Below are 22,587 nucleotides of genomic sequence, written 5' to 3' on the forward strand. Positions count from 1 at the left end.
TTTTGGCGTTTGAGAGTATCAAAGATGAAAAGTATAGTGAACGTTCAAAAACAAATACAACACTAGAAATCATGAGACAAATATATGATATTGTTTGTGAAGATCCAATATTGACTGAGCGTGCATTTGCTGGTACAAGACATCTCAAATATATGAGTAGTCCAGATTCAATATAAATAACTCCATGTGGAAAAGCTGCTCGGAAAGTTAGACACAGTCGTTAAAAAATCTGCAAAAAGCTGCAGAACAGTACATTACAAAGGTTCCAGAAAACTATAAGAGAGCTAGTATAAAATTATTTAAGAGTCATTGAAATTAGTGTGTACAACTTAAGAGATTTTATTTTTGCTTTCAATCAAACTGTATTAAGATCCGGTTATGACGGTGACTTGTCCTTTTAAGCAGTTAACCCATTAATGACAAAGTATGATATATCATACGCAAAAAGAGCTTTTTCCAAAAATTCACCAAAAACCCAATATTATATAAAAGCTTTTTATATTTACAGGGCGAGTGAGATAAAAGAGTAATTTGAAAAAAAAAGCTTTTTAGTTGTCGTTTAAAGCTCTTTTATTTACATTTTTCGTACCAATTCATGTAGTATTTTTCGGAAAAATGAATAATGCCACGCAGGTGAGTTTTATATCTTAAAAAAAACCAAGCAACAGTATTATATACATGAAAACGTTCATTAACTCAAAGTTGAAACCATGAAGCATCGAATACATATAAAATGTAGTGAAAAATTCGCCCCGAAATGTGTTTTAGCTTTTTGTAAATCATTCCGAATGTTTTATCATACGTAAACGCTACTCCAGCTTGGCTTTATGGGCATTCATATATAATAACTTTTTATAGACAAGCAACAACTGAGGAGATAATTGGATGGCTCGAAGATCTGAATGAGGACGATAATGCAGATATTATAGACAACATCAGAAATGCCAATTCAATCGCTGTGAATTTATTTCCAACTGAAGAACAAGAGTTATCCGATTGCGATGATGCAGATGAGAAGGATGAGGGTATACTGGGCGACTTCGGCCGTGGGGTTCTAAAAAGGCCATGCGCGATAAAAATTGCCAATTCAGAAGTAGATAATGTACAGTTGTTTTAATGATGTGATCAATTCAAAAACCACGCGGTCAGTGACTTCCACTCAAAGGAAAAAGAAAAAACCCACAATTCGTCGAAAGTGGTCCAAAATAGAACTAAAAACAAGAGAAGGCACAAACACAAAATACGCGTTCACACTCCGGATATTATAGCAGATATTTTGAATAACGATTTAAATCCATTACAACTTTTTAAACTAATTTTTTATGACGATTTTATTAAATATATACAAGTACAGACTATAAAATACGCTGTAAACAAAGGATATGAGGCGGTGACCTTAATCTTGAGGAATTGTACACATATGGGGTGGGTACAACAAAATGACTATTCTCAACCATAATTTCGCTTGATTACCTGATAAATTTATTAGTTGCATTTTTAAGTACCAGCTATTCGGATGTACTGGGGGACAGAAAGTGATGTGTATAACCATTAAGTGGCAGGTTCAATGGCGCGGAATCAATTCAAAAAAATACATCGGTACCTTCATTTCAATAATAATACACAAATTGTAGTGAATAATAAAGCATTCAAAGCACAGCTTATTCTGGATCATTTAAATACAAAATTTAAAGAGCTTGGAAAACCATTTGGAACTTCACTTTCTGTAGACGAATCGATGGAGTCTTATTTTGGTAAGCATTCTTTTAAAACCAGTAGAACTTCGTCCAGTTTCAGCACGAAAGAGGAAACAAGAAAACGAAATTAGATAAGATGGAGTCAAGCACTTCGTAAATAACTCAAGAATTCAACGGCGATGCAAATTTTGTGGCAAGTGTACGAAACTTATATGCATGAAAGGTAGTTTCGGAATGCACCCAGATAACTGTTCTTACAAATATCATGTAACTGACTTATCAAATAACTAAGAAATTTGAAAACGTATAGATGTATAATATGTCACTTTATAAATAAAATGTTGATTTGAATTCAAATTCTATGTATATATTGAAGTTTTATTTTCATAGAAGTAGCTCTCCGAATACGCTTATGTATGATATATCATACGCTTTGCCACGCCCACATCTTTTGAGATATTTTCTTGAAAAATGGAAATGAACCGTTTAGCATCAACACAAATACTTGGTGAAAATTTCAGTCACCTATCTTAACCCGTTTTATGTGTGAGCATTAATGGGTTAAGTGGCCAGTCTTGGACTAGTGGCTTATGTAGTCTTGCATTGCTCTGTTAGAATAATTTGCCGGGCAAGGATGTTTCTTTCTAAACAAACGGTAAGAGTAAATTATGAGAGAGGACTCTTTCGACGTGGTTTCGTTGTTAATAATTTTGCCAACAATACGTAAGTTGGAGTATCTGTATCCAGATGTTGCGCCCCAAATCGTAACCGTAATTATCGAAAGGAAATTACCATTCTACAGACGATGAGCACAGTAGCTGCAAGCTGAAATATGCTTTAGCCGACCAAAAACATATTTCCATTATCTCCCATGTCCACCAGCGATGAAATCTTCGTCATGCTTTGAGAAGCATGCATGTTATTTAGGAATCAGTGCCTTTTTAGATGCAGGAGAGCTCATATAGCTCACGTAACAAACAAGTTTTCAATTATTTAACGCCTTGAAGCAAACCAATCATTTAACAGATAGGCGGAATTGTCTGTTCAGATATATTCGGTGGTCTGTCTTAACGTCGATTTTATGGTCCTTAATACACAAGCCTCACCTATTTTAAGCTTTATAGCGATCTCCATGCATAAATGTGTTATTTGTGTTAAACCGTAATTTGGCAAGTACTAAACATCGACAAATGGTACTAAGCATTCGAAAATGAAAAAAATTGCCAAAAAAATTTTACTTGCCGCAAAACGCTATGACTATTGATTTTAAACCATACCTCTCTAATGTTTGATGACTCTCTCTTTGTAGTGGTCTAAGATGCAACGGATTTACTAAACTTACAAAACATTTTTCGAAAGTTTGATATGACATAAAATTCACAGTTTACTAAAATTTTTTGTATGACCGCAAGATAATCTTAAACTTTTGCACAACTTAAAGATGTACAGGGTTGCCAATATTTGACGGACCCATCTGGCAACCCTGTATCTTTTGACAGAGACGTCAGATCGCTTAATGACATACTGCGTTGGAAGCGTTAGTCCAAGCAGATTTTTACCATGGAACAGTACATGCTACGCGAGCGCTCCCAAATTGTTGAAATTTACATTCTAAGGCGTTTTTCAATAGGTGCGCTTCAATTTTTTCCAATAGGGAGGGCGAACGACGCAATATTTTTTATTTTTCGCTTGTCATTTGTAAACTTCATTAGTATACATTTCATCATAGAACGCTACACACTTGAGCAACGATTGCAAATCGTGCAAATTTTTTATGAAAATAATCGTTCTGTTACTGCTACTCTAAGAGCATGATTTTCCAAAAAATCATCTTCAGTGATGAAGCTCACTTTTGGCTCAATGGCTTTGTCAACAAGCAAAATATGCGTTACTGGGCAGAAAGCAATCCACACGTTATTCATGAGGCACCGTTGCATCCCGAAAAAATCACTGTTTGGTGCGGTTTACATGCCGGCGGCGTAATTGGCCCATATTTTTTCGTTGACGAGAACCATCGCCACGTTACTGTAAATGGAAATCGATGCCGCGACATGATAAACGATTATTTTTGGCCGCAATTGAATGGTCTGGACTTAGACGACATGTGGTTTCAACAGGACGGGGCCACAAGCCACACAGCACACGCTACAATTGATTTGTTGAAGAGTAAGTTCGATGAGCGCATTATTTCCAGAAATGGACCGGTCGAATAGCCGCCGCGCTCGTGTGATTTGACGCCTCTAGACTATTTTCTTTGGGGTTATGTGAAGTCATTGGTCTACAGTAACAAGCCGGCGACGATTTGTGAGCTCAGAGCCAATATTGAAGGCGAAATTGCTGGAATTTCGGCCGATTTATGCAAAAGAGTGGTTGAAAATTGGGTTCAACGATTGGACTTCGTAAAACGTGCGCGCGGTGGTCATGCAAAAGAAATCGAATTTCATACTTACATGTATATGTTCAAACTCGATAATAAAAAACAAATTAGTTAAAAAAGTCAAACCGTTTGTGTTTTATTCAAAAAAAAGTTGAAGCGCTCTTACTGAAAAACGCTTTACAAAAGAAGTCAATTGTGAAAACTCAACGTGCGTATAAAAAATTAAATAATGTGAAAAGTGCGCCTTCTAAGAACACCATTAAACTGTTGTACAAAAGGTTTTCGACTGGTGATGCTCTTTCTAATTCAAAGAGGCCAAATCAAAACCGACCAAGGCGTCGCCAAGGACATCCGAAATCTTGGACCACTTTACAACGAATTATCCGCATTGATTTGCATTTATTCCCGTATAAAATTCAATTGACGCAAAGATTGTTGACTGCGGACAAACCTCGTCGATTGGAATGGGCCCAAAGAGTCATCGAAATCCGTCGGATCCGTCGAATATGGGTACCCCTGTAAAGTATTAAATTAATTCAGTAGTGTGTTAGAATTGAATCAATTTGAACTAATATATATTCTTCAGAACTAAATATTTAAAAAAAAGTTTTAAAGACCTTAAAACATTTGGTATTCTACATAAATTTTTCTTTTTCCGTTTGGTATACCAACTTTGTTAGTCGTAAAGTTTTGCACAAGACTGTATGTACGACGATTTTATGATAAAAAATGTTGCAATGCATGCAGCTTTACAAACAATCATTTTGGCGAAACGAGCTTCAAACAACGAGGTGAATCGAGATTTTTGACTTCCCGTCTTTAAGCAATTCAAAAAAAAAGAACACTGCGAAAGAACGAAGCAGAAGAGGCTGGATTCTTATAACTTGAATTTCCCTTAAAAAGTCTAAAACTGCGGCGGTCAAAACTTTATGTAAAGACTCATTCTTTAATGCATCTATTAAACAAATTTGTAAGCAGATTATAATTAGATTGAAAATAAATTCTGGAGAGCCACTTCTTCGCGAACTGAACACAAGAAACACTATTTTGCTGGAAGAGCTCGGGTTGGTTTCGTCAAAAGATTGGTATAATTTAAGACACGTTACGCTAGAACTAAAAAAATCTTTCCTAGTACAGCAACGGGCTGCTTTGTAAACTCACACTAAGTTAATTCTTTTCAAGGGCAGGCGTATTGATAACTTCAAATATTTAGGCGTCCTAATCTCAGTCGACAATCGCGCTAGAGATTGCGTTCAGGAACGAGTAATTCCTGCAAATGAAATATAATGTGGCCATATGTACCTATTTAAAGTGAAGAAACAATCCAGAACTTACAAACTCATTGCTCGAAAGTGTGGTCCATGGCAGCACCCGAAGAAAAATCTCTCAAAGTCCTTTGAGAGAAAGATACTCAGGAGTATATATGGCGCCAGGTGATAACATAATATGAACCAACAACGAGTTACTCCAATTTATCTGTGGCGAGAACATGTTCTAAGAATAGAAAACGCTCATGTTCGAAACTAATAGTGCAGCACAAACCTATGATATCGAGAAATAAAGGTCCCCACTTAGGTGACTAATGGACTGCATAGAAGAAGACCTACGAACGCTCGAAATAAATATCTAGCAAGAGGTCGAGAGGCCTGGAGGAATATCGTAGAGGAGGCTAAAACTCGCCACGGGTTGTTACGCTAAAGGTCGATTTTTTGGTGGGTGAGTTAGGGTTCAAAATGCCTTCGCACCGGTCGTCTACTGCGTTGAGTGGTTCGACCACTAAAACAATCCCTCTCGTCTTCTGTTGAGACTCCCCTCCCGGGACTACTTTCTGCATTACTTCGGGAGGGCCCTGAACAGCGTTCATGGAGGGGACCAGTTCTATTGTCCCACGTCTGGTTCACCCGTATTTGTAGCTAGCTTCTTGCCATAGGTTCTTCTTATGTCATGAATGAAACTTGGTACACATATTACTCCTTTTCCAAGGAAGGTTTATTTAAAAAATGGGCGAAATCAATGAATAACTACGCCCTTCTCCCATATGACAATAGTTTTCAAAAAGACTAAATCTCGATATCTCTACTATAAATAAAGCAAAATTATTCAAGTTTGGTAAAAGTGACAAATCAGAAACAAGAAATGCAATAATAAAATAACAATTTGCAAAATAGGCGATGTCACACCTATTTTTAGGTGAATGCGTATGTTTCGATCATAACCAAATAAAACTCACCCAATTTATTGCACAGTTAAATATTATTTTTAATTTTTTATTATTACAAACCAAGCTCGCCTTTTTATGTTTGGATTTCAATTTATAAGGACCTTTTTCACACAGAAAAGCACAACCTTAGTAAATAGTAAGACTTGATTAATAAGAAATGTAGTGAATTTTTCAAGTGCACAGAATTGGGCTGTAAATGTTCTTCCGTTCGTCTGATGTTATAAGCCATAACCCAGCCTAAATTAGATTAGATTAGATGCGCGGGTAACGAACATAGGTATATATCCGGACCGATTTTAACCTTCCTTACTTGTTTTTATTTGAATTTGGTAACCAATTTGTTGCACAATGTTACACTTTATTACGTGTGTACAGTTTCGTGTTTCTTGTATGAGTAGCACTGGCCTAACCAAATCCAAGCAACACTCCTTAGTTTTTAACTCGTTGCTTTAATTTTTTTTTTCTTTCCATTTTCTAACCTATTTTTCGCTTCACTTGCATGCATAATTGCAGGTGCTGGACTACACGCAGTACTTTATGGATTTACAGTTAGCGAATCAGATGGGCGAGCCCAACTGGCTTCCGGAATACAATCTAACCCATTACTATGCGCTCAGTGATATCTCGGCCATTTCCTTGCACAATTTTGTGGATCGTTTCACTAGCAGTGACGGCACCTGGTTTGGCAAGTAAGTATTGAAACTATGTATAATATTTTATATGAAAGTGTAAATAACTATGTACGCAAATAAGGGTATTTCATAGTTACATAAAATTTAACTGTAAATGGGGTCATAGAGTATTACCTTATGGCAATTACTACTTCTCCTATTGCCCACTCACTCACTTCTTAAAGAAATTCGTGACGTCAACGAAACTTAGTACCTACGCATTTTCAACTTTGCAATTCGCTCATTTCACTTAAAAGCCCTATGAGCCAAAAATGTTTGCCGTCTTTTATATGGTTTAGGTGAATGACTTAGATGTTTGGCCTATTTATAGCCTACAGGCAATATTGCCAATGGCAATGATGATTATTTCTTCTATTTTTTTTTTTTTTGCTTTGAATCTGTAACAGTTTAATGAGTGTCACAGCCTGGAGCGACTACACAAAGCAAGCATAATTGACAGACTCTAGGTTTGAATTGTTAATGTAACGTTGTAAATGTGAACTCACAAATAAATATAAATTTTTTTAAACCCTCAGCCGTGTTCTTTTTAAGAATAACCAACCAACATAAATTGCAGCTAAGAAATTTGGTTGTCTAAAATGTTACGGGAGATGGATCAAGGTCATATCTTTAAAACAATATCAGATTACAAAGACTTAGCTTCGACGTTATTGCTTTTGTAACAGCTAAACGTTCTCATACATTTTGCTGACAATCCTTGGCCAAATATATATCGGGGCTATTCGGTTAACGAATAACCGACTATCATGGGAACGTCAACTTCAACGTTCACTTTACCGATGAAGTGACTTTGAATGAGCGATATTAATAAATAAGCCATCCCTGGTTTCTAGTCTTCGTAGATGGATCTAAAGTGGGCATTGGAACTGGATTTGGCAAGGTTTTTTAGTAGCGCCTACAGATACCATAGTCAGCTTTGGTTTTTTTTAGGTCACGGTGTTAGAATGTATGTAGTATTGGAAAGACTGTTGATCTTGTGGGATCTTTAATCTTTACAGCGGGCATTCATGATGTGATTTTGATGTATCCAACACAATTAAAAAGTTCTCCAATCTTTTCCTTAATTACAATCTTGAACTAACGGGTGATTTTTTAGCTATTATCTTAATAAACAGTTGGTTTAAACAGCTGACGCACGTTTCGTGTTTTGCTTAACTGTCAAACATCTTCAGTTTGGTCTATAATTTAACCATGAATCGTCTTACAAACGAACAACGCTAGCAAATCATTGAGTTTTATTATAAAAACGCGTGTTCTGTTAAGAAAGTTTAAGATCCACTTTTTTATCGAAAAATTGTGTTCAGCGACGAAGCTCATTTTTGGATAAATGGGAACGTAAATATGCAGAATTGTCGATTTTGGAGAGAAGATCAGCCAGAAGAATTGCAAGAGCTACCAATGTATCCAGAAAAGGTCACAGTGTGGTGCGGTTTATGGGCTGGAGGTATCATTGGACCGTACTTCTTCAAAGATGCTGCGAGTCGTAACTTAACTGTGAATGGTGAGCGCTACCGTGAAATGATATCCAACGTTTTTGCCCAAACTACAAGAGCTTGACTGGCATGACATGTGATTTCGGCAAGACGGTGCTACATGCCACACAGCACGCGTAACAATGGACTCGTTGAGAGGCGAGTTCGGTGAACATTTTATTTCACGTTCGGGGCCTGTCAATTGGGCACCCAGATCGTGCGATATAACGCCTTTAGATTATTTTTTGTGGGGCTATGTTAAAGCTCGTGTCTATTCAGACAAGCCAGCTTCACTTAACGCATTGGAAGACAACATTAAAGCATTTATATGTGAGATACCGGCCGAAACATCGGAAAGAGTATGCCAAAATTGGACTAAGCGGGTTGGACCATTTGAAGCGCAGTCGCGGTCAACATTTGCAAGAAATAATTTTCAAACATTAAATTATATGGACTGTACTACCGATTTAAATAAAAATTGCATGCATTTTTCTGAATTTTACGTGTTTTTTTGAAAAATTTACCTATAGCTCTTAAAAAATCACCCTTTACATAAGTTTACGAGTAGTTGAAAACCCACGTTTTCAGTTTTTACTTTGCTATGAAATTTGCGAGTCTCTTTTGTGACAGAATCTTCACAAATAGTTTTCTTCTTCTGACAGATTTTTGCTGCAATTTTCTTTTTTCAATATTTATTCCTTCCGCTCAACGGTTTTTTCATTCGTCCAGCTCTTTATAACTTCGTTTTTCATTTCTATGGCTCTTTCGCATTCTTCATCAAACGAAACCGACTTTTTCTTTTCCCTGTGTTTCTAATTATTAGTGGTGGAGCAGATTGTGATTGAGCCCTTCAGAATCTTCCACATTTCCTCTATGTTTAATATTCTTGGAACACTAATTTAATATTGATATCCTTTAAATTATCAGTATTCCCTTTCTTCCTTTTCAAACCTCTGCATATGGCAAAGAAAAAAATTTTGTTTCATCAAGGCAACGCACCGCGACACAAGTCAATCAAAACATTCGCAAAACTACATAAATTGAACTTCGAATTGCATTGCGAATTGCCGAATTTGGCGAAAAAATGAAGATGAAAAATAAAGATCGCATAATATTTTTTAATGTATTCAAATGCAATTCATTAAATATCTCGAAAAAAGAAATATATGACTTAGACCATCTTCATAACTATGGGCGCATATACACTAAAAAATACGGAGACAGTTTTCTGGCGTTTGAGGGAAGGAAGAAAAATTTGCAAAGGGAGCTAAAAGCGATTCAACTGAAATCGGATGTTTTGAACTATTGAATACTATTATAATTTGAACGCAATAACGTAAATGGAAATGAATAATTGCATCGCGCCTTTTTATAAAGACTTCTCTTAAGCTTCTGGGCGGAAATTGTACTTATATATATATATAACTGGCGCGGACACCCTTTTTGGTTATTTGGCCGAGCTCCTCCTCCTATTTGTGGTGTGCGTCCTGATGTTGTTCCACAAATGGGGGGACCGACTCCGAACGGCAGATATTTTTATGAGGAGCTTTTTCATCACAGAAATACACTCGGAGGTTTGCCATTGCCTGCCGAGGGGCGACCGCTATTAGACAAACCTTTTTTCTTAATTTTCATCCTTCACCGAGATTCGAACCGACGTTCTCTCTCTGAATTCCGAATGGTAGTCACGCACCAACCCATTCGGCTAGGGCGGCCGCCCTTACATATTTCGAAAATTTACCTAAATATTTCATGCGATATCAATATCACTACATATTATAAAACAAAGTCGCTTTTTCTGTCCCTATGTCCCCTTATACGCTTAAATCTTTAAAACTACGCAACGGATTTTGATGCGGTTTTTTTTTTAAAGATAGATTGATTGAAGAGGAAGGTTTATATCTATATAATGTGAAGAAATATATAAAGGGGGCGTGGCAATCGGTCAAAATGTGGCAAAAAAACATAATTTTTTTGTTTTCACGGCCATAAATCATAAACGAATCAACCAATTAAAATGAAACTTTCTTGAAGTTTAACTTTGAAATATTTACTTTCATTCTGTATCAAAAAAAATAATTGATTTATTTGTTATTTAACCAAAATTGTTTAAACAAAAGCAGCTCTTTTTCCAAAAAAAGCTGTTTGTGTATGTGTGCGCTGTCAGCCGAATGAAGCAACAGGCGTTAAGCGATAATCTCACTCGCATTATTTCATTTCGGACATATGTACATATGTATCTATGTATGTACTGAATTCCATGTAATTATATGCACATACAATTTTACAGCGAAATAAAACGCTATTTTCAGGTTCTATATTATATTAGTAAATCGCACATAATTAAAATACAGTTTTTGAATAGTTTTATTGATTCGGAGCGCGTTTAGTTTGCTATCAATTCCATACGATAACATTTTTTGTCATTTACTTTTTACGACAACTAGTAGCTTATTTTCGAAACGATTTCAACAAATAGGTACAACATTAATCCTTATCCAATTAAATACCTTAAATACATTGTTGTTTTCATATAGATCTATGTATATGGCTCTTTACAGCATATAATTAAAAACAATATTTTTCAAGATATTACATCAGTAGTTAGTAATTGAGATCTACCGGAAAAATTGCGTTAGCTGTTGCGTCATCCGGCATTGCCGCTACTCTTTTGGAAAGAGGCCGAACCAAACACTCTACAATCAAGAACCCGCTGAAAATCGCCACCGATGATGATAACAGCGTCTGTAGTGTTTCTAGACAGAGCAATACAGGAAAATTGATGCGAGACTACTCATTAATAGTCTGGGACGAAGTTACCATGTCAAACAAAACGTCTGTGGAAGCACTGGATAGGACAATGCGCGATTTGCGCAACAAAAATGCACCTATGGGTGGATGTACAATTCTGTTCTCAGGAGATTTCCGTCAAATCCTACCAGTTGTGACTCGAGGAACACGTGCTGACGAAATAAATGCTTCGCTAAAAAGATCCCACCTTTAGTCGTATGTCAATAAATTAGAGCTTAAAACTAATATGAGGATTTCGTCATCTTCACGTGAGAACAGGCTATTTCCAGAGATGCTGCTAAAAGTTGGCAATGGAGAATTACCACAAAGTGAGGGAAGGATTAACCTATAAAACCTTTGTGTTTTGATAGACAACATCCAAGAGTTAGTCAACAATGTCTATCCAGACATTGATAACATAAGTTATAAGACAATATCTTGGTTTAAAGAATGAGCTATTCTGTCACCAACTAACGAACAAGTAGATAAAGTAAATAACTTGATTATTTCAAAGATTGATGCGCCGACGAAAATATACTACTCGGTCGGTACTGTTCTCGATTTGGAAGAAGCTGTTCATTTTCCTACAGAATTTCTAAATTCGTTGAACCCGTCTGGACTCTCTCCTCACAAAATGGAGCTGAAAATAGGTTGTCCTGTTATTTTATTAAGAAACCTAAGTCCACCTAAACTTTGCAATGGCACGCGTTTGCTGGTATAATCACTGAAAACTTTCATAATAGAGTGCACAATACTCACAGGATGTGGTACCGGAGAAGATGTATTGATTCACCGAATCCCTCTGATACCATCGGATCTACCATTCCAATTTAAACGCTTACAATTTCCGGTAAAGACATCTTTTGCAATGACCATTAATAAATCTCAGGGTCAAACCTTCAACGTTGCAGGCTTAGATTTGAGTGTTGACTGTTTTTCACATGGCCAACTGTATGTCGCTCTTTCAAGAGTAACCTCTAGAGAAAACATGTTTGTATTGTCTAATGACAAGAAGGCTATGAACGTTGTATATAAAGACATTCTGTAATATAGTAATTGTTGTAAAAATAAAATAAATACATATGTAAAAATGCAAAAATTTAATATGCAAAAATGTAGGGTATGAATTTAGATATCCCAAAGACAGCAGGAAATCTTCATGCTATAAAGAAAGGGGAATTGTTTTACTCCAAATTTAACGCGTGCGGGCCACGGGCAGTAATGAATAAGCCAAAACTACTGGATCGATTTTAATCATTTTTTCAGTGAGTGACATAGGGTATATATTTTATACCCGTGCGAAGCTGGGCGGGTTGCTAGTATACTTATATACGAGTATATAAATGGCATTTAATCCATTTGTTGGGTGACGCCTTTTGACCGAGTTTTTCCACAAATGTATGGACTATGGAATTATGCTACCCCCGAAAGACAGATAATTTTTATGAGGATTTTTTGCATGGCAGGAATGCAATTAGAGGTTTGCCATTCCCTGCCTAGGGCGACCGCTAACAAAAAAAAAAGTCTAAGGTTGATTCGAAAAGCAAAATGTTAACTGAATAAAGCTGAGTTTTTACAAATATTTGGAAAATTGATAGAGAAACGTTCATTGTATCTATTTAAATATTTAAAACAATTAAAATTTGCCTAAAATCTGTTAAATTATGTATTTAACAGTATCTGTATTTATTTATTCTTCACTTATTCTCCTCCACATCCCTACAGCCTTTTACCATTAAGAAGATTTCAACATTGCCACCCAAAATGCATATAAACAAGTCGACTTTTGTTTCGATTTCCTAATATTGGTTGTTGTTTGTTATTGTTTACCTAGAAGTCTAACAAATATGTATTGGTTTGATGTATTTTGCTGCAGGCATAATAACAATAACAGCAATAAGCCCTTTGAAAGAGTACACACTTTTACAAACAACAGGAAAACAGGTGAAAAGAATATTGCACAAAAATACGATGGAGCGAACAACAAAAGTCAATTGACTGAAAAATAAAAATATTCTGTATTTCCCTTAGCCTTTGTTTACATGCCGCCATTCGACAGCCATTCGCTGTAATGGTGCTTCATCTCTCCCCCATCCTTTTTGTGCAATACTGCAATTGTTGTATCGCCTCTGGCTAGCAATTGGCGTTATATAGAGCATTTTTGTTGCAAAGTAACACAGCGAAGCCGCCATTAGCGTGGATTTTCTGTAGCTCAACTCAACATGTCGTTGACGTTTTGCTAGCTAGTAAATGCATTCGGGTGCGAGTGTATGTGTATCTGTGCCTACATGCATATACACAGGGTGCTCCATAGAGTAGATTTTTATTCTATAATTGTATGCTATTTTGACAGCAACAATTATTTCTCGCTGGAAATCTGGACAGAAAGCAAGTATCATAGTTCCGTGTAGTGAAATTAATCTCTTTACCCTTGAACAAGGTTGAGAAAGATTGCAAACGAAATGGGCAACAATTTTGCCCAAAAAATCTGATTTTCTGACGAACTGCATATTCATACAAGATACAATGTTAACAGGCAAAACTGGATCGCAAAACCCGATGGCAATACATCCTCAGAGTATGAGAGTTTGGTACGGTGGGTTCGCACATTTTTCCTTCAAAATCATGTCATCAATCAGCGTCATATCGGTCCACGTTAAGCACTACAAAAGCTTTATAGTCGATTTTAGTGGCCGAAAATGAAAGATACGAACCGTGACGATTTTTCGTTTCAGCAGAATGGCGCGTCATGTCACACAGCCCATACCACAATCGATTTCTTGTGCGCCAAGTTCGGTAATCGTGTTGTCAGCCATCCCAGCGATGTCAATTCGCCACCTTGGAGCTGCGATTAAGGGCCGTTAGACTTTTTTAAAGTGGAATATCGAGCAAGAAATTCATGGGAAATAGTCACTGGGCTAGTAGTTGGCGTCACTGCGAAGCTAGCCTTTGCAAACGCATGAATGAAATCGTAATCCAGAAATAATGGCATTATTTGCTGTTTCGGAAAAGCCCATAATATATTGAAAAAACTCGTTATTTGTTTTTGTTTATGTTTATCAAAAACAAACCACTATATGAATCACCCTTTATTTATGTGTGGAGGGATGTGTGAGTGCTCGCTGGTTGCGAACTGTTGATAGACTTGTTTGTTTATTTGCTTTGGCAGTGATGTTGCTGGGTTTCTTGTTGATTGTCTTGATTGTTTTAATGCAAATTTATGCATATTATTTGTAAGTATGGTATGTATGCAGATTTCTTATCATAAGGAAGCTCTACCTACAGGTAAAAATGTATATACGTGTATTGTACAGAAAAGGGCGGATTTTGCCTTTCGGCATAATATAAATCAAATGCGTGTGTGGGCTAAAAGCTGGTCACATATTTGTTTAGCGTTTGCCGTTCTTAACTAAGGTCCTGCGGCCAAGTGTTACATTAACAACAAAATACACATATTTATTAGCATCCTTCGCAGAATGAAAATATGTCGCATTATCAAACAAGCACTATTGGTGCGAGTACTAGAAAAATACCAATAAATATTTTGGCCTTCTTCCTTCTTGTCTCGTGCTTAGATTAAGCTAGGCTTGGTTACATAGCTGCCCTTGAGAAGGCAGACTTCGACAAGAGATCAAATTCGATACCAATTCCAGGGGGTAAACTGTCATTAAAAACTTCCTCAAGCGGCTCTAAATTACCCATGATAAAACTCCGAACTTGCAGGTTGGTCCACACGCCACCCGCCTTTGAAGGGATATTAATGAAGAAAGCCCGCTTGCGCCAAGCGAAGATGTGAATTGATCGGTTACCATAGGAATGAACTTAAAGTGTCTAAGGTTCTTCTTCTGGCGCGATAACCGCTTACGTGATTTTGACAAAGCTAACCGGCGCCAGGCTTGTGAAAAGAAGTGTTGACTAAATATTGGTTAGACAATGAACTTGTTAATTCTGGTGTTTTATGCTAAAAGGAGATCAATCCGTGAGTTACGTCTTCTTCTTCTTCTTTATAGGGGCGATAACCGCTTACGTGATTTTGGCCGAGTTTAACAAGGCGCACCAGTCGTGAAGTTAAGTCCTTCTCCCCCTGATCTTTTCGAACGCAGAGGAGGCCTTCCACTTCCTCTGCTACCACCGACCGGTACCGCAACGAATACTTTCAGAGCCGGAGCGTTTGTATCCATTCGGACCACTTTCTTCGATTACACAGTTACAAGTCTAGATATGCTGTGTTCTTGTTAGGAACAGACACACACAAACACTTGGAAGACATGCTTCGCACATCTCATTGACGACATCTTCAAGGGGCTGCTTTCTGTCAAACCTTCGTCACATACAGATGCTGACGGTTTTTCAGCTATCTTGCTTTAGAATTGTCAGAGTTGGTAATTCCTCTTCAGGTTATTTTAAACAACTCTCAGTCTCATCACACCTTTTTTTTTTAAGTGAAAGTGATGTTCGCTATTATAGGCCGATTTCCATGCTATCAATTAACTCTGAACTGTTGGAATGCATTCTAAAGGACAAAATTTATTTTGCATTAAAGTCTCTAATTAACCCAAACCAGCACAGTTTTGTAACTGTTCACTCTACAGCTTCTAATCTCTCTATTTTTAGGAAATTCTGTGTGTCATCGTTTTCAAAAGGACTCCATAGCATTTGAAGAAGTTTGCACGATATTCTAGTAAACAAGTTGACTTGATTGGTCTTTCACTCCATATTTCTGCAATGGCCGAAGTCATAATTGACGAACAGAGTTTTATCGAACCACTTTTTTGCTACGTCAAGTGACCCCCATGGGAGCATCTTGGACCCACTTCGTTATGCTATTTTCATCAATAACATAAGCAAATGTTTTACCTTTTCGAATTTTTTGCTCTTCGCGGATGATTTAAAAATTTTGACATCTGCTAAGGACCAAGTGGATGCGCAGAAGCCTCAACTCGACTTGAACAATCTTCATCGTAGGTGTCTTTGAATATTAAAAAATGTTTTCATTTAACGTTTTTGAACCGTCAGTACATTTTTCACATATCCTACAGCATTTTTAAAGTGTAATAAAGTTTAAGGATCTTGGAGTCTTATACGATACGAAAATTTCCTTTCTACTTTTATTCTCTCCAAATCGGAATGCAATTGAATTTTCTGATCCGTATACCTATAAAGGCCGTATTCATTTGGAGATCTTACGACCCACTTTCGATTAATAGAACTGAGAGCATTCAGAAAATATTTCTTAAGCAGGCATTACGTTCCCTACGATTTGAGGCACCTGCTCCATGCTATAATTCTCAGCTAAAGCTTCTTAACCCATTAACCCATTTGTTAAAGTATGATATATCATACGGAAAAAGAGCTTTTTTCAAAAATTCACCAAAAACCCACTATTGTATATAAGCTTTTTATATTTACAGGGCAAGTGAGATAAAAGAGTAATTTGAAAATAAACGTGTTTTAGTTGTCATTTAAAGCTCTTTTGTTTACATTTTTCGCACCAATTCATGTAGTGTTTTTCGGAAAAGTGAATAATGCCACGCAGGTGAGTTGTATATCTTAAAAAAACCAAGCAACAGTATTATATACATAAAAACGTGCATTAAGTCAAAGTTGAAACCATGAGGCATCGAATACATATAAAGTGCAGTGATAAATTTGCCCCGAAATGTGTTTTAGCTTTTTGTAAATCATTGCGTATGTTTTATCATACGTAAACGCTACCCCAGTTTGGCTTACGGGCATTCATATAAGTTAACACGCTGCAGTCGCATTTGTTGCGACGCTCCCACGGCTGCTCGCTACACGTGCCGCAGTGTCAGCATATTTCAATTTCGCAATGCAATGCAACAGGAGACGTTACCTGTTGCACAATTACATTCAATAACGCACCCGTGGGAAGTCAAGGCCAAGTCCGGTCTCAGACAAATTACACAACGACTGCGCCGCAGCTGGGGAAGGAAGGTGTAAAGTAAGCGACCGTCACCACGTCCAGTTAGTGGAGTTTGAGACGGGTTCCGGGTTAGCTGCATTAGATTAAGTAATTTGTGAATAAAAATAATTGTGAACTATCAAAAGAATTATAAGTGTTTCTTTCCTGGGCAGCTGGCCCTTAATTTTTTTTAGTGTAACGGACCCAAGATCCGTAACTGGCGCCCGAGCAGGGACCCAGAAGTGTTAAAAGTGAGAGTGGATGAAATAAAAGAAAGTGTATTAAATAATAACAAAAATAAATAAAAAATCGATTGGCAAAATTAAAAAAGTGAAAAAGGGTTTTTGATAAACCTGCTCAGCAAAAAACTAAAGGATCATAGGGCGTAAGGCCAAGGAGAGCTACAATACGCTGAACATACAATAAAGGCGCTGATGAAACTAGAGTGTATCCTTGCGTAAGTTGACTTAAGCATTTCCTTTTATATTTTCTTTTAAAGATGGAAGATTTGAGGGCCACGGTAACAAATTTAACGGGGGCAGCTAACGCCCTGCTTGAAAAAATGAACACCATCGAAAGACGGGTATCCCGCCTGGACTCAATAAGCTCCAGGATGTTTACACCAACCGCCAATGACCAGACGGAACCCAGTGAAGAGATGGTAGCACAAGCCCCTAAAACGGAAGCCGACATAAGGGACATCAGTCGACTCCCTGACTGTGTCAAGGAGCTGCAGATTTTTGATGGGAATCCTGTCCACTACGTGTCCTGGGTGCACTCGGTAGAAGTCATCCTTTCGGACTTCGAGGTCGTGAGGGGTAAGCCCCTATATCGGGCAATTTTACAGCACATTAGACAAAAGGTGAGGGGTGCTGCTGATTCCGCACTAATTTCGTATAACATTTTCGATAGCAACTGGTCGAAAATCAAAGAGTGCCTTTCTCTGCACTATGCAGATAAAAGGGATATTCGCACCCTTGAGCACCAGTTGCATCAACTTCAGCAAAAGGGAATGAGAATTGATGAATTCTACGCGAAGGTGAATCATCAATTCTCTCTCATAATTAATAAGATAAAAACCGAGTCCTACACGGACGAAACAGTAAGAGTTTTAGTTGAAACTTACCGCAACCGTGCGCTAGACGTATTCATACGCGGGTTGAATGGGGAAATGTCGAGAATGATGCTTATACAGCGTCCTAAAACATTGCCGGAAGCTTACTCGGCATGCTTAGAGATCCAAAACGTCGACTTTAGAAATTTTACAATTCATTCTTCCACGGCTAGCAATCGTGTGGTGGTGCCCATAAACAACTTACCGAGCACCCCTTACTCCCCAAATAGGATCAAACCTCCACAATTGCCACCAAAACCTACATGGCACGCTCAAGAGCAGCGTGCACAATATCCAAAAAATTATCGTCCTTTTTCAAGAGATGACATCCAAAGTTCCACGTCGCGTCCGCCAGTTGAGAGGATGGAGGTTGATCCTTCAGTGCAGACACGCAAAGTAAACTATATCAATCGACCCAATCCTTTTAAACGTAGTGCGAGGTCTGAAAATCTCCCACGGAAGCAACAAAGGCTGTATCACACTGTGCAGGAGGAACGCGAGGAGCAGGACGTCAAACAGCAAAGTCTGTATCACATAGCTCAAGGGGTGAGCGAAGAACAGGATGCCAATCAAGAACCTAGCAATGACGAAGAATCTGAGGATTTTCTGTCCTCCGGCCATCTAGCGTACCATACCTAGAATATACGATGCCGGATGGCCGCGTTTTAGATTTTTTAGTAGACACCGGTGCCAACAAAAACTTCATTAGACAAACCATTACGAAAAAAACGACTCCGGTGCAGAAAATTTTTAGTGTGGCATCTGTGGGGGGTACTGTGCCAATAAAAGATAAGGTACAAGTAAAATTATTTGAAAGCATTGGGAACTCCACTGAATTTGATTTCTTTGTATTACCTACTCTAAGTGGATTCTGCGGGATCATTGGGGACGACACCTTGAGAGAATTAGGTGCGGTAATTGATAGGAAAAATAACTTACTAAAAATAGGGAATTACAAAATTCCACTCAAGGCACGCACGTCTTGCCATGTCAATTTTACAATAGGCAAGGATTTGCCTCTGGGAATTCATCGGAAGGTCGAAACCTTATTAAAAAAATATTCGGAGCTCTTTAAACCTTTAAATGGCAATGAGCTCGTAGAGACAAACATCCGTGCTGAAATAAAAACATCAACTTCCGAACCAATATACAGTAAAAGCTACCCGTACCCAGCGTGTATGAGGGACGAAGTTGAAAAACAAGTGAATGAGCTGCTTGAGGAAGGTGTCATCCGGCCTTCAAAGAGTCCTTATAATTCACCAATATGGGTAGTGCCTAAAAAATCAAAGGCGAACGGGGAAAAACAGTACCGAATGGTGATCGACTACAAACGACTAAATACAGTGACGATCGCTGACACTTACCCAATTCCTGACATAAACGCGACCCTTTGCAGCCTTGGACAGGCGAATTACTACACGACAATAGACTTAACGTCTGGATTCCACCAAATACCAATGAAAGACTCGGACATCTCTAAAACGGCTTTTTCTACGATGAACGGGAAATATGAATTCCTCCGTTTGCCGTTTGGTCTAAAAAATGCGCCCGCTATTTTCCAGCGAATGATAGACGATGTGTTGAAGAAATACATTGGCAAAATTTGCTATGTCTACATCGATGACATCATCGTATTTGGCAAAGACCGAAACGAACACCTGGATAATGTTGAGAAGGTTTTTTCAAGACTCCTAGAAGCGAACTTGAAAGTTAATCTTGAAAAAACATGTTTTTTTGAAAAAGAAGTCGAATTTCTTGGCTATATAATTGCTCCCGAAGGAGTACGCGCTGACCCTAAAAAAGTCGAAGCAATTAAAATGATTTCACCTCCAGAAAACCTGAAGGATTTAAAGAGTTTCCTTGGTATGACCTCATACTATAGGAAGTTTATTAGGGACTATGCCAAGGTCGCTAAACCCTTGACCAACCTCACACGAGGGGTAAATGCACAGGTAAAAGCCAACGCCTCTAAAAAAGTAAAAATTGAGCTTGACGAGAAGGCTCTGGAAGCTTTCCATGATTTGAAACAACTCTTAGTGTCTGCTGATGTCTTAGCCTTCCCAGATTTCGCCAAACCCTTCAACCTGACGACAGACGCATCGAACTACGCTATTGGTGCGGTTCTATCACAAGGGGTGATAGGCGAAGATAAACCTATAGCGTATATTTCGCGATCCCTGAATAAGTCAGAAGAGAACTACGCCACGAATGAAAAAGAGCTCCTCGCTATTGTTTGGGCACTTGACAATCTACGTTCCTATGTGTATGGTGCAAAGAAAATTAAGATTTACACAGACCACCAGCCGCTGACCTTTTCAGTGAGTAATCGCAACTACAACGCAAAGCTCAAGCGATGGAAAGCTCGAATAGAGGAGTATAATTGTGAAATAATTTATAAACCAGGAAAAACGAATGTGGTCGCCGATGCACTCTCCCGTCTTAAGACGGAAGTGAACGCACTCACAGACTCAATCGTTGCTCAGCCATCGGGTACTGTAGCTGACGCACCATCTGATACAGATACTGCATCGGAAGGTACTATGCATTCTGCCGAACAGGATAGCTCAGACCTCATACCACACGTAGAAGCACCCATAAACGTGTTTAGGAATCAAATAATACTTAGGCAGGGGGCGAGTTGCGAATGTAGCGAAGAACCGCATAGGGGCTATAAAAGATACTTTATTACGATGCCCATACTAAATTGTGAAAACCTGGTGCCTCTTCTCAAAAAGAATCTTAACCCAAACGTAATAAATGGAATTAAAATACCTGAAGGTTCAATTCATAATTTGCAAAATGCGTATGTTAATAACTTCAGTAGATACAAAATCAGGATCACGCAACGCATAGTAGAGGATGTAACGATTGCTGATAGGGTATTCAACATAATCGAGCAAGAACACAAACGTGCTCATCGAAATGCTCGCGAAAACAGGGAACAAATCCTTGAAAAATTCTATTTTCCAGCCATGTCCAAGCAAATCAGAGAGTATGTTAGTCAATGCGAAACATGTAAATTAAATAAGTATGATAGGCACCCTTCAAAACCGTATCTTCAGCCAACCCCAATTCCTAGTTATCCGTGTGAGATCCTACACATCGATATTTTCGAAATAGAGCGACAAAAATATTTGAGTTGCATCGATAAGTTTACAAAATTTGCCAAACTATTTCCAATAAAAAACAAATCTTCCACCCATTTGCGAATAAAACTAACAGTTGCGCTGCACTACTTCACAGTGCCACGGGCTTTAGTTATGGACAATGAGCGCGGATTTTTGACACCACTTGTATTAAACTATATTAGATCCTTAGGAATAGAGGCTTACCAAACGCCAACGCAGCGAAGTGAGGCCAATGGTCAAGTCGAGAGATTACATTCCACTCTGATTGAAATATATCGCTGCCTTTGCGTTGAGTTTCCTAGATTAACACCCGAAGAGCGCGTTGCCATAACGGTAGACAGGTACAATAATACAATACATTCGGTAACAAAACGGAAGCCCGCTGATATTTTCCTTAACAGAACTGCGAGAATAAATTACCAAGAATTGACAAACTTTAGGGAACATACTAATGATGACGTAAAAGCCCTTCTATTACACGAACAAGAAAGTAGAAATACAAGACATAATAAAACTCGCTCGCCCCCTCGCAATTTTCATAGTGGTGATGAATTATTTATCGCCAACAAACAAATTAAAAGCAAAAAGAAACCGCTTTATAAAAAAGAAGCTGTCGCTGAAAATAGAAATGCGACTATTATCACGCAAAGTGGGAAAAAATTCCACAAATCAGACATAAGAAATGTCTAGTAATATAATGGACTATGAATAAGTTCGTGCGGTTTTTTTTCGAAATTTGAAACTTTATTGACGTAAAATGGTTACAAATTTAATATTCAAAATATTGTCCATCGCTTACTACTACTTTTTCCCATCTTTCTGGCAATTCACGGATTCCCTTTGTGAAAAATTCGGTCGGTTTTGCCGCAATCCACGAATCGATCCATTTTTTGACTTCATCGTAATTACGGAAGTGCTGGTCAGCCAGGCCATGTTGCATCGATCGGAAGAGATAGTAATCGGATGGCGCAAGGTCTGGACTATACGGCGGGTGGGGTAGGACATCCCATTTGAGCGTTTCTAAGTATGTTTTGACCACTTGTGCAACATGTGGCCGAGCATTGTCATGTTGCAAAATAACTTTGTCGTGTCTATCGGCGTATTGCGGCCGTTTTTCTCGCAGTGCTCGGCTCAAACGCATCAATTGTCGTCGGTAGACATCCCCCGTAATCG

General features: G+C 38.1%; 1 protein-coding gene across 1 annotated transcript in view; it reads left to right on the top strand.

Annotated features, from left to right (window-relative positions):
- Positions 1–22,587, top strand: part of LOC128861813 (uncharacterized) — a 75,361-nt gene that overhangs the window by 42,801 nt on the left and 9,973 nt on the right. The window contains exon 5 of the mRNA XM_054100189.1: positions 6,809–6,984. Coding sequence (XP_053956164.1) covers positions 6,809–6,984 — 176 coding nt within the window. The remainder of the gene's footprint in view (positions 1–6,808; positions 6,985–22,587) is intronic.

This window comes from Anastrepha ludens, chromosome 4 (genome assembly GCF_028408465.1).
Source record: "Anastrepha ludens isolate Willacy chromosome 4, idAnaLude1.1, whole genome shotgun sequence".
Taxonomy (NCBI): domain Eukaryota; kingdom Metazoa; phylum Arthropoda; class Insecta; order Diptera; family Tephritidae; genus Anastrepha; species Anastrepha ludens.